Genomic DNA, 15698 nt, shown 5'->3' on the forward strand with positions numbered 1-15698 from the left:
GGATTACAGGCGTGCACCCTGCCCCCCAACCCCGGCTACAGTTGATTTTTAATGACTGCCCATTTTATCAGTAATTGACATTTTTAATTGTATTCACTTTGTTAGTAGGAAGGATAGTGTTTTTTTTTTTTAAATTGTGCTTTATTGATTTGCCTCTCCCCCCCCCCCTTTTTTTAGTCTGGCTCTCCCAAAATTGCCCAGGCTGGCCTGTAACTCCTAGCCTCAAGGGATCCTCTTGCTTCAGCCTTCACAGTAGCTGTGACTACTGGCATGGGCCTCCATGTTCAGGACTTTTGCCCATTTTTAGACTTGAAATTTAATGTAAATGTAATACTGACTTGGAAGAACTTTAGATGTATGAAAACTCCTTCTGTGATATGTGTTGCGAATATTTCCTCCAGTGTCAATTACCTTTAACTTTGTTTGCAATGTATTTTGGTATTTAGGAGTCAAATACATCACATTTTCCCCTTAGAATTTCTGCCTGTGGTTTTTATGTGAGAGGAGCAGTGCATATTCCTTTTCACACAGGCTGTTTAATTCCACTTTCGTGGGCATGGACTGGGACAAAGCTTCTCTCCATGACACCATCCCTTTCTCTGTCCACTATTAAAGAGTGCCCACCTTCAATTCTAGAAGCTTAGGTAATGAGTTATCTGTAGACGATGGGTGATAGTGGGTTTTGATAGTAGTGGTGAGCTGGGCAGCATCCCCAGGTGGACAGATAAGCGTCACCCCAGATGTGATAGTTACAGAAAGATGTGCCAATCCTTGATGGTTGGTGGAGCTCACAGGACAGTATTTGGAGCAAGTTTCTCATGAAGAGAACATCCCATTCCTTGCTCGGAACTGGAGAATGTGGAAGATTGCTGCAGTCTGGCTACAGCAAAATAACCGGGGGTGGGGGGTGGTGGTGGGGGTGGTGACGAGCAACTTGTGTAGATTGATACAGCAGGAGTGGGAGCCGTTTATTGTAGGACCGGAGGGGTATATATACATTACACACAGCTTATCTTAATTAACATAAACTAGATACAGCAGTCAATCAATAAAGAATCTCCACACTTAATGGCTCGCTGGTGTTACTTCACAAACCACTCCCTCTGCAAAATGCCAGGCGCCATCTTGACTTGTTTACAGACTCTAACAGAAGATGGAGAGAGTCTTCAGAGCTGCCTTTCCCATTGGAGGGGTCCCCTCTCTTTCCTGGAGTGCTCTGAAAATCGTCATTTGAATCTTTCTGTCTCAGAATGAATAGTCTTTCCTTCCTGCTTTTGGAGGGGGTCTTCTTTCCCCTGGAGGCATTGGTGAAGCAGCGGCCTTTTAATTATTAAGCTGCTCATCTCCATCAGGCTGCACAAAAAACTTGTGCCTTTATTTCTGTGTATTTCTAGGGATGCTATAGCACATCCCTACAGACTTGGTGGCTTAGAACTATAGAGATTCATCTCATAATTCTAGAGGCCAGAAGTTTTAAATCAAGGTGTCTGCAAATTCATGCTCCCTCCAAAGGCTCTTAGGGAAAATCTTTCCTTTCCCAGCTCTGGCGGTTCCTGGTGTTCTTTGACTTACGCAGCATCACTGATTCCCATCTCTGTCCTCTCATCTGTTCTTTCTGTCTTTCTGTGCGCCTTCTCTTCTGGTAAGGATGATTTCACCACAAGATCCCCAACTCATTAGTCTACAAAGACCCTATTTCCAAATAAGGTCGCATGCTGAGGTTTTGGGTGAACATGAATTTTTCATCGCATTATATTTACTATGACAACCCTTTTCATCATTCCACAGAAAAACATACGTCTATATTTGCCATTTTGGTTTACCCATAAAGTTAAGTAAATTGAAACACAATATTTGGTATTATCATAAGATCATTTGAGGATCTCTGTGAAGTTTGTAGCCAATACCTCATAATTTTATAATCAAAATTAGGTCTGATCACAGAGTGTACTAGAAATGTTGAACGGCTAGCCCTCTGCATGCTTAGGATTACACAGCTCCTCTGAAGTGGTTTTGTAAGTCAGAGACTTAAAGAGCTTTAGGACTTCTGTGGAATGTTTGGTGTTCCTGCTAATTAACTTGAAGCTCACTGGTGTCAATGTAATAAATTAGAAGAGATATGGCATTTAGAGGTTTCAAATTTCTAATTTGCACATTTTCATTCATTTTAAAAAGATAAACATAATTTAGTGTGAAGAGAGGGCGCACTAGGAATCTGCGGGTGGCATCTTGGAAGCTGCTCTAGTGTGGTGTAGAGAGAACCGTGTTGGGTCCAAGTCTGAAATACACCATTACTGTTCCCATTTGATAGACCCAGCCTGATTTTCTCTTAAAATTGGGAGCCATCTCGCCACAAAGCCATGAAAAGCTAATTTCGGCTTTACTATAAATTACTGCAAATTCTGAACCTGCTTGGAATGCCTGCCGTGCCTTGAACTCACCCATGCCTGGCTCTCTGAAACTTTAGTGACGCCTCACAAATCTTGGCCTTCCCTGGCCAGATAACGACTCTCTCTGAGGCTCTAATGACCTTCATAAATTCTGATGTCGGGGCCAGCAAAAATGTAAACTAGCATTTATGTTATGCTCGTCAGACTTCTGTCATCTGTAACCCCCCCACACTTTGTGTAACTTTCTGGGCTGTAAAGCTGGGCTGTAGGAAAGCTGTGGCTGCTGCCTTGTTCCCGTGGTTTTGGGTGGGAGAGGCAGCCCGGCTGGTCGAAATAATAAGCTTACTTTAATTTGATTTTAATTGGAGTCAGTGGTCTTTTCTTGCATCCTGGTCGAACACCATTGTCTCTAGATGTGTAATCCTATGAGTAGGATAATAATGGAAAGCAGTTTTAGGGCTTAAGGGTGTGATTTATGCAAAGTAACTTGAGCAGATCTGGCATACAGTCAGAACCTAAATATTAATAGCTGTTTTTGGAGATAAGGAATGGGTCTTGTTCCCTGGTGTTGAAGAGTGAAACACCTGAGAAACGCTAAGCACAGAGAGCAAGTTTTATTTTATTTTTATTAAATTATTTATTCTATTTTGTTACACAAGATGGTAGAAGGCAATTCATTTCATATTACACATATAGAGCACAATTTTTCAAGTCACTGATTGTACCAAAATGTTTTCACATCATTCATGTCTTCATCCATGAATTAGGGTAATGATGTCTAACTCATATCACCGTCATTCCTACCCCCTTGCCTCTCCCTCCCCCTTCCTCTCCTTTTCCCTATCTAAAGTTCCTCCATTCCCCCATGCCCCCTCCCCCATTGCCATTATGAGTCAGCATCCTCATATCAAAGAAAACATTTGGTCTTTGGTTTTTTTGGGATTGGCTAACTTCACTTAGCATTATATTCTCTAACTCCCATCTATTTACCTGCAAATGCCATGATTTTATTTTCTTTTAATGCTGAGTAATGTTCCATTGTGTAAATATACCAAAGTTTCCCTATCCATCAAGAGCAAGCTTTATTTAAGACAGGGACAGAGACTGACTTCTCTGAAGAGAAGAGGTCCCAGAGCTGGGTGTCCGTGGGAGAGGGTGGTCTTATCTTTCTTATAGATCTCAGAACCCCCCCCCCCTTTTTAATTCTTGTCCTCTCTTTTTTCTCCGTGTATGTATGACCAAGGACAGGAGCACAGAGGTTGTTAGCAACCCATTGTTCTTTCTTTGATAACCATTGGTTATCCTCTCGACCCCCATCACTCATTAAGTACACTGACTGCCTGACCTCCCTGCCTCTTTATTTCAGAAGGAAACTTATTTTTCCCTAAGCCTCGCAGATGACAGATGGAGGGGTGTTATTACTGAAGGCAGCTTTTACCCAATATGAGCAGGAGACATATATTCTTTAGAGAAGGAGAATAGTTTACGTTACTAATAGCTTACAGTTACTAATACTAACCATAGTTTACATTAAGAAACAAACCTAACTTACTGCTTTCTTAAATAAACTTGGAAGAATTACCATGTTCATATGATAGACTTTAAGGTATGAATACCTGGAATTTTTTGTGTGCATGGAAAAAATAGTAGATACTGTAGAAATTCGGAAAACATAGAAAAGTAAAAATGATCTATAATCTTTGGTAGAATTTAAGATAAAGTTTATAATTCTAGAGACTTAAGTTTGGAGAATCCATTGATCATTTTCACCAAAGACCTAATTTTTGGAGTAGTTAACTTTGCATGTTGAAGCCAAAGTTAAGTTTTGTTAGAATTACCTCAAAGATTGCCTGTGGTGGAAATCATTCTGGGCAGGATTCCAGGGCCTAGGGTCGTTGCTGATCCCAGGCTCCTACCTGAGGGAAGGGGAGCAGGCCCCAGGTCCTCTGAGACTGTGGGGGGCAGGTGCAGAAGCAGGGCCTGCCTTCCTGCTCCTAGCCAGGGCCTCCTCCTCCACCATGAGCAGCAGGGCTTTGAAAACGGGTGAATACCCCTGCTGCCTCCTGAAAGATGAGCACTTCGTCCCTAATGCCCTTAATCTTGATTTTGAAACTCATCAAAAGAGTTTGGGCCACTAACCTGGCTTCTTCACTAGCTTTTGTATTTTTCTGATTTTTAACAAGATCCAAATTATCCTCATAAATAAGATGGTATAGAGCCTGTAGTAAACAGAGTACTTATTGTTTTTCCTCAAAGTCTTTAACACAGTGAAGGTAATTTGCTGCTGACAAGCCAGCCTCCGGATGTCAGGAAACCTTACAAGGCCAAACAGGTGCTGACGAGAGAGAGCTGTAAAGGAGCCATTCATAGAGGAGTTTCTACTGTGTGACAATTTATTGAGTTTTTAAAAAATCTGCCAGAAAAATCTTAAAATAGGGAAGCTGCTTTTTATTTACAGGGCTCTGTGGCTATTCTGACCCTTCAGGTTGGTTTGTTTGCCAAAAGCCTGGTGAGCCCAGCCTCCTCCTGGGCGGAGATGGAGGGAGTTTTCAGAGCTTTTCTGGTGGCTCCAAAGAGCTCCTCCCTTGCTTCTGTTCTCCCCTGCTCTCCAGTTCCTGGGCCCCGCCTCTCCCCCCAGGCATTTCTCTACTGGTCTCTGATTGGTGCAGGGCACAGCCTGACCTTTTAGGGACTGTTGTCGGGCCTGGCTGCTTTTATCAACCAATCAAATATTTTCTTGACAGATCCCAAAATATTCCTAGGCCAATGGAGGGGGAAGCCCTAGAGCTTGTCTGCTCTTCTGGGAGGCAGAGCCTCTTGGGGGAGGGAGGGCAGAAGGGGAGTCCTGGGCAGTCGCCAGCTGGACCTGGCACTTGCTCCTCCTTGTCACTGTCAGGATTTGTCTAGCGACGGTTCCCTGACAGGGGTGTGTTGGAGGGAGTCCTCTTTCTGACTGTCGAAATGGTTATCAAAGTGTTTGTTGCCACATCTTCTGGGTCCATAGCGGTAGGTGTCCGGTGGGACCTGTGGGGTGTGCTTCTTTCTGTACCATTTTCTGGATAAATCAGGGTTGGAATTAGAAGGAGCCGGTATGGACGAGAATTGGCCTTAAATTCTTTTTTGCGTGTAAGTCAACTGCACTCTGCATTGAGGGCCGATGGCTTTCTGTGTGTGTTTTCGTGGTGTCGAAAATAGTGTGTAAAATGTGTAATCCAGACAGGTGTGTGGGGATTCCAGGAAGGAGGAGCCTTGGTTGCTAGAATTGGTGACGTGATCTAAGTGTGTTGCCGTTGCATAGATTATAGAATCATGAGCTTTTATTTTACTTTTTTTTTTTTTTTGGAGTGTTTCTGCTATTAATTCTGCAGGACTTGGAGAAATGTAAAGTTAGAAATAATGTTACTTTGTGTAACTATTTGGAGCGTCTGATGGACCAGATTGCTAAATCCACTCCTTGAGCATTGTTCCTTGTATGTGTGAAGTTACCCACAGAAAGTGTGGAGTTAGTGTAATACTATTATTTGAGGAAAATGATGTCATGGTGACAAGAGCAAACGTCTCCGAGGCCACAGTTTTAAATGCTCTAGGAGTTCCAGTGGCCCACATATGGGAGTAGGAGCCAACCTCCCTGCCTTGGCTTGGTCTGGGTACCGAGAGCCCAGGCACCTGCCTCCCATGTGCCTTCATTCTCGGACTGTAGACCTGCCCTAAGAAACACGTGTTACCCCGAGACACCTTTCTCCTTGAGAATGATTCAGCCTTTGACTGTAGGCTTGAACTGCAGTGTCTGTCTGCGACTGACCTTTCTACCAGCGTTTTAGCAGGAATTATGAAGGCTGGGGGAAGAAATCATTTTATAGTCCCTAGAGTCAGAGCCCCAAGAGGGGGCTGTTTCCTTTTATATCTAGTTCCTGGAGGAGCTTTGGTTGCAGCTCGGATTTCTGGAGTCACAGCCCCACTCCTAACCTGGGGAATCATTGGGGTTTCAAAGAGGGTGAGAGGAAAGCAAGAGAAAAGGGCCTGCTAGCTCCCAAAGATCACTACAGTTGTTTCAGTGATCTCTGGAGCAGGTGACAGAAAAAATAATAAAGATTACACATGGAAAATTCCAAAAGTAAATCTTTGTCATTGATGACTGTGGAAACTTTTAGTTGATATAAAATGAGTATGGTTTTGTTTGTTTGGGGGATGCTGGAGATGGAACCTGGGGCCTCACACATGCTAAGAAGGTGTTCTAACACTGAGCTGTATCCCAGCCCACTTGTACATTTTGGATTATTTTGATAAAACATAATATTTGAGGAAAATGTCTTTGGTGGGCTTTAAATGTATTAATGTTCATTGCTGAAAACTTTTACCACTTAATTGCCATCATCTATATATTCTGTAGAATTGGTGTATGTGGCCCTGTGTATTATTCAGAAGACAAGGGGTAAATTTAAGGATTTCTTTAATTTTCTGAGATTTTTTTTTCTGATACTGGGGACTGAACCCACGAGTGCTCTACCACTCAGCTACATTTCTGCTTCCCTCTCCCTTTTTTGGTATCACAGTTTGAACCCAGGGGCAATAGGCAAGAGGTGCCAAGTGAGTAGCAGGAAGAGGTGCCGCAGTCAGATGGCTCCAGCACATTAACCACTGAATCACATCCCCAGCCTGTTTATATTTTATTTAGAAACAAGGTCTTGGGCTGGGGATGTGGCTCAAGTGGTAGCGTGCTCGCCTGGCATGCGTGCGGCCTGGGTTCGATCCTCGGCACCACATACAAACAAAGATGTTGTGTCCGCTGAGAACTAAAAAATAAATATTAAAAAATTCTTTCTCTCTCTAAAAAAAAAAAAAAGAAACAAGGTCTCACTGAGTTGCTTAGGGCCTTGCTAAGTTGCTTGAGGCTGGCGTTGAACTCACGATCCTCCTGTTTCAGCCTCCTGAGCTGCTGGGATTATAGGTGTGTGCCACTGCAGCTGGCTCCAGCCCTTTTTTTTTTTATTTTGAATGGGTCTCGCCAAGTTGCCCAGGCAAACTTGCCATCCTCCTGCTTCAGGGTCCTGAGTGCCTGGGATTACAGGTGTGCGCCATAGCGTCCAGCTAAATTTATGAATTTCTTAGGTTTATTTGATGTCTCACATTCATGAAATTTGGCAGCATAATTTAGTTAGCTTTAGAGGACCTGGAGGAGTGCCATTCATTCCAGGATCTTGGACAAGCCAAGTGAGTTCTGGGGCACCAGAGTGGCAAATGTTTCAGTGCACTTGCAACTGTGTGACCTTGGGAAAGGCATTTAACCTTGCTAAGCCTCGACTTCCTTGTCTGTTAAATGAGGATAAGAATAGTGCCCACCTCATGGCGTCAACATGAGAGCATCTGAAATAAGATGCTCCGTGCCGGGCATGGTGTCAAGTGCTCCATCAGTGCTCAAAAAGTACTGTGATTACTGGTGAATGATATCCTTACTGCTAGTTTATATTAATTACTGCTGTAATTTTTGTAATTATTAATTAATGTTAGTTAATTAGTATTACAGCTGTTATAATGATCGGTTAAGACAATTGATATCCTCCTGAAGAGTGAGAACTTGTTACCCCAGCATAGGTGCAGCTGGACTTTTGTGGACAGGGAATTCCCCCAATGCTGCTTGGCAGGAGAGCCCGGGAGCAGTCCTTGTGCTCAGGCTGCACGTGGGCTGGGCATTCTGCAGAGCCTCCTCTCACTTCTCTCACACAGGAGTTTAAACAACGGATCTTGCCTCCCACTTAGTCAGGGCATTCTGACTTCTGCTGGATGAATGAAATAATGAAGAAGGAAAAACCAAACTGCAGTCTCTTCCAGGAATTGAATTTGTGCCACTGTGTATTAAAGCTCCATTTTAATGGTTGACTCTAAGGAACTGTGACACGCTTTATCACATCCTGAAGGGGTTTGGGTTATGGACGATGGGGAAGCAGAAGGCGGGTGTCATCTTATGTGACCTCTTCTCTTGTTGAAGGTCTTGGCCTCGGTGGGGCATGGGGACAAAAGGAGAGAGGATTTTCCCTGCTATTTCCAAGGCGCACAGTCCCTGGAATCATGGTCTTTAAGGGTAGATCTTTCAGGGGACTCCTGGGTTTCTTAATCTGCATCTAAATCAATAGTGCAAATACGGTTGGAGAAACACGTATCTTGAATTAGATCGATCTGGGTGTAAACCTTGGAAAATTCATTGACTCATGGAGCCTTGGTGTGACACCTGCAGTACTCGGTGCTTTTCCATGTGTCATCTTACTAGATCCACCAGCAGCACCCCTCAAGGATTTTCCAAATCACCCCAGTTCTCAGGTGAGGAAATTACAGACCTGAGTTCTTGCTTGGATAGCCACTTTCTGGTCTGGGATGGCAACGCAGGCTTTTGTGACTCAAACTCAGCGGGCTTTTTACTACAGTACAGTGACCTCAGTGGAAAGGCTCCTAACTGTACAAGACAATAGGCAGGAGGTGCCAAGTGAGTGGCAGGAAGAGGTGCCGCAGTCAGATGGCTCCAGCACATTAGCTGACTTGTGGTGGCAGAAGTCTTCAGGACGGAGAACAGACCTTTCTTATGAGTACATGTGACATGCTAGGAACACAGTGCTCTCAGCCTCTGCTAAAGGCTTCAAGTAATGACACTGGCCCCAGGTATCCCCGGGTCCTGAAAGCTGCTACCCAGGACAGATGGTGCAGCCTGTGGAACCAGCATCGGCCCATGGCACTCTGAAGGGTGGGGAGAAGTGGAGAGGGAGAGAGGGTCCATGGTGACAACTCTTGGACTGCTGTGCTCACGGCCCAGTAGTGAGCCCCTGGAGGCCGTGATGGGGAGGAGCCCTCTGGGATGATGCTGTGCCTCTGGGGTCAGCTCAGGAGGCTGTATGAGAAGAGCCCCACTTTGGGAAGGCTGGAGGGGCTCCTCCATCAGGGACCTTCGGGGAGAGGGGCCCCACCCTAGAGGCAGGGCATTGGGCTGTGGCAGACGGGACAGAGCCAGCCAGGTGGTCCCACGTGTTCCCCTTCCCCTTATCCCTCCTCTGAGCTTGAGCTAGACCCTTCTCCAGAGGTTGCCAGCCCAGGCACAACTCCAGTGCTCCTATTAGCCTCATGAGCCAGTTTAAATGGTGTTTAGGGAGTCTGGAGCCAAACAGTTCAAGTTTCTTTTTGTTTTTTGGGGAGCGGGGACTGGGTACTAAGAAATGGCACTTAGTGCAGAGTGCTGTTTCTGCCTGTCACTTAACTTTCCTGGAGGCCCTTGCTGGTCCTGCGGAGGACAGTGAGCATGGTTGCCCCTTCCATCTACTCCATGCATCGCCTTTCTTGGAGAAGTGGAAGCCAGGACTTTTGGAAATGCTTCACCTACTCAGGAATCATGGGGTAAAATATCAGGGAGATAATGTTGGCGAGGGGGTTTCGGATGAAGGGCAGGCAGGGTCTGGGTAAAGGAGATTGCCTTCTGTGTGTTTTATTAAAAGCAAACTTGCCTAAAGTGAAGACATCTCTACTTTTCAAACAGCAAAGTTATCTCTGAAAATATCTGAGGGATATTCATAAAACGGCACAATTATGGACAGGCTGGAAAGGATGTATGGAGAATATAATTAATTAAAATAATGATTTAGACTAACAACCTGTCATCAGGTCCAATGGGATTTTGTAATATCCAAAAATCCAGCTATGAAGCTGTGGAGCTTGGAGCACAGTTTCCTTGCAGAGGAGAAGGTCAGGGTCACTGCAGCCCAGAGGCAGGTAGGGGGCAGCTCCCTCTCTGTCCTTATGGGGGTCACTCAGGAGTCTCCAGACTTCTTACACAGATAGGTTAAAAGGAATTCCTTTGTGTAACACTTTCTCTCAATTTTTTTCCATGCTTGTCCCGAACTGAAATGTACCTTGGCTCGTGTCTTAGTGCTTGTAGGTATTGTGCTGTAGCTAATAGCAGCCTTTAATCTATCAATGTAATGTTTTTAGTCCAAATATCTTTATTATGTTGATGGTACAGATATTAATGAAAAATTAAATGCAGGATTACACATATAAATGCACATTTATATGTGTAATTTATACATGACAATTTACATATAATTTGTATATGTTTATTTTCTAATAATTAAAAAATATTATTTACTATTAATCTATATTTTATATTACTATATGTAAAATCAAATGACCATCCCAAACAAATTCTATATACAAATTATTTTATGATACTTTGTATAATTTGTTTTAGTGGTGATTTTATTCCAGGGCTTAAGCATCTATATGTGTCTTACTTTTCTTGTATTAAATAAGGAATACACCATCCAGGAGTCATTGATAGTCCTTCATTGTTGGCAAGAAAAAATAAGATTGGTGTTTTTTTTCTTTTTTTTGAGGGGGGACAGGTATATAGGTCTTTAAGAAAGGACTTTGGCTTAGACAAAAACGGGTTTGGATTTACCTCATCTTTTACCTCATTTATTTTGAATCCTCCAAATCTAGTCATGCTAATAAACAAGTCACATGAAGGTGATGAGGAGCCCTTGTGTCCTATAAAACAGTTTTAATGACTTGTTTTCATTATGAGATAATAGTCTATTCAGAAGACTTTTACAAAAATTCAGATATTAGATATTTTTGCGTCAAAGAAAATTCATACTTAAATGTCAATCTTCCTTTAAAAAGTGACCATATTTATGCCTCTGTAGTATCTTGAGTGTGTTCTACATCTATAGTGTACAAATTAGTTCTGTACTTTTTTTCCTCCCAAATAAGCAGTTTAAGAATCTTTTTACCAGAAGGGCTTGGCACAGCATCTTGTGCAGAGTAGAGTTGATAACTGTCAATTGATCACACTTGCTGGAGGTTTATGCCTGGGGTTCTTAAAATGGGGTCCACAGAGTCAGCTATAATTTATTTACAGTGTTCATAAAAAATGGTATCGTTCATTTCTGGGAGTGACTTCTCAGACTGAAGAGAGAAATAGTCATAATTACTTATGGGGAAGGAGCTCTGATCTTTAAAGATGGTCACATTGACAAGAAATAACTGCTGGGAGACACAGTTATTGCACACCAGTGGTAGAGAACAGCGTGTCCCATAGGGTGGGAGAAAAGCATCACTCTTTTGTGCCACCTTTTTATGTGCTGGGAGAAACATACTCCAGCCTTTCTGTCCTGCCTTCTGCCCTCCAGCCATCTCCACGTGGGCTTTTCAATTTCTGGTATTATTTCTTTTTTTTTTTTTTCTGCTATATTTATTTATTTATTTATTTATTTTTTAAATTTTTTATTGTGGGTTGTTCAAAACATTACAAATTTCTTGACATATCATATTCCACACTTTGATTCAAGTGGGTTATGAACTCCCACCTTCACCCCATACACAGATTGCAGAATCACATCAGTTACACATCCATTGATTTACATATTGCCATACTAGTGTCTGTTGTGCTCCGCTGCCTTTCCCATCCTCCCCCCTCCCCCCTCCCCACCGCTCCCCTCCCCTCCCCTCCTCTCTCTCTACCCCCTCCACTGTATAACCCTGAGGGTCTCCTTCCATTTCCATGCAATTTCCCTTCTCTCTCCCTTTCCCTCCCACCTCTCATCCCTGTTAAATGTTAATCTTCTTCTCCTGCTCTTCGTCCCTACTCTGATCTTAGTTACTCTCCTTATATCAAAGAAGACATTTGGCATTTGTTTTTTAGGGATTGGCTAGCTTCACTTAGCATAATCTGCTCTAATGCCATCCATTTCCCTGTAAATTCTATGATTTTGTCATTTTTTTAATGCAGAGTAATACTCCATTGTGTATAAATGCCACATTTTTTTTATCCATTCGTCTATTGAAGGGCATCTAGGTTGGTTCCACAGTCTTGCTATATCTGGTATTATTTCTAATGTTACTTCCAGCTCAGTGTGACTCACACTCCTGTTTTCATAACTTTGAACGAAATGCACATTAGTGTAGAATGCATGATTTTGCATTTCATAGTAAATTATCTTTTTTCCATTTTATTTTTTAAAAATAGCTTTATTTTATTCATTTATTTTTATGTGGTCCTGAAGATTGAACCCAGGGCCTCACCAGTGCTAGGCAAGTGCTCTACCACTGAGCCACCGAGCCCCCGTATTCTCTTTCCTCTTTTCCCATTCAGGTCTCTTCCTAGCTAATTTTTGTTTATGGTTTTGGCTATTTCAAGCTTTGAGTTATAAGTATTTTGAAATACAGCAAATGAGAGATATGAGAACACCTCCGTTCCAGTTAGGTTGATTAGACAATGATTTAAACATTGATGATATTAAAACCTCAATATTTAAACAGTTACCATGGATCCTTTACAATGCAGAGGTGTGATTTTTGGTTTTCCTCATTTCAATACTGTATAAAATTATTGGTGTTGTCTGGGTAGCTAGAGAAAGGATTTATTTTATGTAAACATCATCAAAATATTTTTTAAAAAACAATTTAAAAATATTTTTCACTACTCTTGACCAGATTAGGAAGAAACAGCAAGAAGTGGTGGGCTTTTTGGAGGCGAATAAAATCGACTTTAAGGAATTAGACATAGCTGGAGACGAAGACAACAGGCGGTGGATGAGAGAGAATGTTCCTGGGGAGAAAAAACCTCAGAATGGGATTCCTTTGCCCCCCCAGATCTTCAATGAAGAGCAGTATTGTGGGGTGAGTATTTGGATTTGTGGAAATCCTTCTTTGTGCATATTTATCAGAAATCATTCAATGGTCAATGGTCAATTCCCAATGGTCAATTCACCATCTATTTCTACCAACCACTGCCTAGTGTCAGATCCACTGTGAACAATCCATATTTAAGACTGAGTTAGAAAATGGTAGAAACAATAGCATGCATGATGATTCAGAAGGTTTTTGGGGTTATTTTAGGTTCCTTATTTAATTTTGAAGAATTAAGGTCATTTTTTCAAACAGAATGTACATTTATTTTCTGAAGCTTTTAAAAATTTTATTTGTTCTTTTTAGATGTCCATGACAGTAGAGTGTGTTTTAATATATTATGCATACATGGAGTGTAACTTACTCTAGGTAGGGTCCCCTTCTTGTGGTTGCACATGATGTGGAGTTTCACTGGTCTTGTATTCATATATGAACGTGGGAAAGTGATGTCCAATTCATTCTACTAAAATGTGCATTTAGTTAGAAGGAATTCTATCTTACTTTGATAAGTGTGCACCCACATGGATGTGTGGTAAGTTTCCACTTTTATAAAGATGGGATTTATAGAACTGCAACCTTACTGTAGGTAACAGAAAAATTTGTGTGAATATAGTTAGTTTAAAAACTGTTTGGAACATTTTGATTTTTAATAGCAATTTTATTTTATACATTAATAGTTTATTTCAGAAAATAAACTGTAATCAGAGTATACAAGTTGTGCTTAATAAATCAAATTGTTGAAAAGGAACACTTAACAAATCAAAGGACTTTAGAATGTGAGTACTGGAAATTACCTCTAAGCCACCTTGGTCACTTCTTGGATGGGGACAAGGTCTGCCTAGTGGAGGAGGCTGTTCAGAGTGTGCTGCTTCTGGGAGCTGGAGCCAGGGTAGGCATCTGAACCCCTCTTCTCCTTACAGGAAGGCTGCATAGAGCTGCTGGTTCTTGGTGTAGGTTTTCTTTATTATGCTTTTCATCGAAACCACCTGTCATCAAGCGGGTGAGGGCCACATTCTGCCGCTGTCAGTTTCAGTAAGTGCAGTTTTGGTGGAACACATCCACAGGAATTTACTTGCCAATTGCCCATGGATGATTTCGCACCAGGACAGATTTGCACAGCAGTGAGAGCACTTACAGCGCACAAGTGTTTATCGTCTGACTTTTCACAGAAAGGTCTTCACACCTCTGACTTGAAGCACGAATTGTTTGGTTTGTGGGGCTTATGTTAGTTTCCTGTAGCAAAGCGGCCCAAGGCTGGTGGCTTAGATAATAGAGATGTATTCCCCACAGTTCTGGAGGCCAGGAGTTTGAGATCCAGATGTTGCTGCTGGTTGGTTAATTCTGCAAGTCTGAGGGACAGTCTGCCTCTGTCTCTCCCAGCTCCTGCCTTTGTGAGCAGTCCTAGACCCTCCTTGGCTGGGGAGATGGGGCTCCCAGCCCTGCCTCCATCCTCACATCGAGTCTCCCTGAGGCCTCTGTGTCTTCAACAGCCTTCCTGTAAGGACAACATCAGTGGAGTAGGACTTGCTCTTAATCGTAACTGATAACAACTGCAAACACGAGCGCACTTTCTGAGGTGCCGGTGGATATGAATGTGTGGGGGATGCTGTTAGCCTGTGTGGGGCTGGATGGACTTATGTACAGCTGAGCTCCTAGTCCTGTGGGCACAGGAATGTTTTTAGACAGTCTTAATGTGCTCAGTGCACACTGAAGGGAATGTATGTCCAGTTCAACTTCCCTGTGGGTCTAACCTGGGGCTTCCCAGCTGCAGCACAATTCCTCCAGAGGAAGAGCCCCTCTGCTCCACCTCCCACCCCACCCTGCCTCTTCCTCACCTACATTTCTAGGATTGTTCCTCTTATTGGATAAGAAAGGGATAATGAGGGCTGTTTTTGGTGTGTGAGTGTGTGTGTGTGTGTGTGTGTACCTGCACGTGTGTGTGTGCGCGCGTGCGCTGAGATAGTGGTAAGGAATTTAGTTTTATTTTTTCTAAAGTAATTTCTTTTAATAATTGGAAAATCAGCACAGGCACATGCTGAAAACTTAATATGGTTCAAAAGGGTCTCTAGAGAGAATGATTCCTCTGCCCTTTATGACCATGTCACTCTAGCTGCCTTCCCCTGAGCCAGGTTGGCTCTGTAGGCTGCCATCAGCATGTCTCATGGTACCCATGTTCATGAAGTTCCTGTGCCTGGTTTCATACTCTGCTGCCATGTCTTGAAATTCTTAGCAAGGTTTGAACCCAGGGCCCTGAGTTTTCATTTTGTACCAGAAAATTCTCAGTGTGGTACTGCTTTGAGGCCCCAAATGTTGGCGATTTCTTGTTTGACTTTTCCAGAAATTTTATGTGTATATTTAACAATTGTTGACTAGAGGTGTGATTCAGTGGTAGAGTGGTTGCCTAAAATGCTCAAGGCCCTGGGTTCAATTCCCAGCACTGCAAAACAAACAAACAAACAAACAAACACCAATTGTCTGTCACCTCAAAAAGGCGATATGCTATCTAGACTTTGTTTTGTTCAGTTAATAACTGTACTTGGGGGTCACTGCAGAGCTGCACATGCTCCTTAGTTTTATGGCTGTAAGTTTTTCTTTATGCATGTCATAAATTTTTGGCTCAGCCCTCTAATGGAGAGCATT

The 15698-nt window shown here is 42.7% G+C and overlaps 1 protein-coding gene across 2 annotated transcripts in view; it reads left to right on the top strand.

Moving 5' to 3' along the window:
* The first annotated feature begins 5224 nt into the window (after window positions 1-5224).
* Sh3bgr (SH3 domain binding glutamate rich protein) overlaps window positions 5225-15698 on the top strand; it is a 57942-nt gene continuing 47468 nt past the window's right edge. Inside the window, exons 1-2 of one of the 2 annotated variants that reach the window (XM_058577346.1) lie at window positions 5225-5396; window positions 12864-13049. In XM_058577346.1, the coding sequence (XP_058433329.1) occupies window positions 5352-5396; window positions 12864-13049 (231 nt within the window). In that variant the 5' untranslated portion in view covers window positions 5225-5351. The remainder of the gene's footprint in view (window positions 5397-12863; window positions 13050-15698) is intronic. The other variant, XM_046439080.2, reaches the window with a different exon arrangement.

Source organism: Marmota monax, unplaced genomic scaffold (assembly GCF_021218885.2).
Source record: "Marmota monax isolate L192 unplaced genomic scaffold, Marmota_monax_Labrador192_F-V1.1 WCK01_AAM20220418_F8-fsc00125, whole genome shotgun sequence".
NCBI lineage: Eukaryota > Metazoa > Chordata > Mammalia > Rodentia > Sciuridae > Marmota > Marmota monax.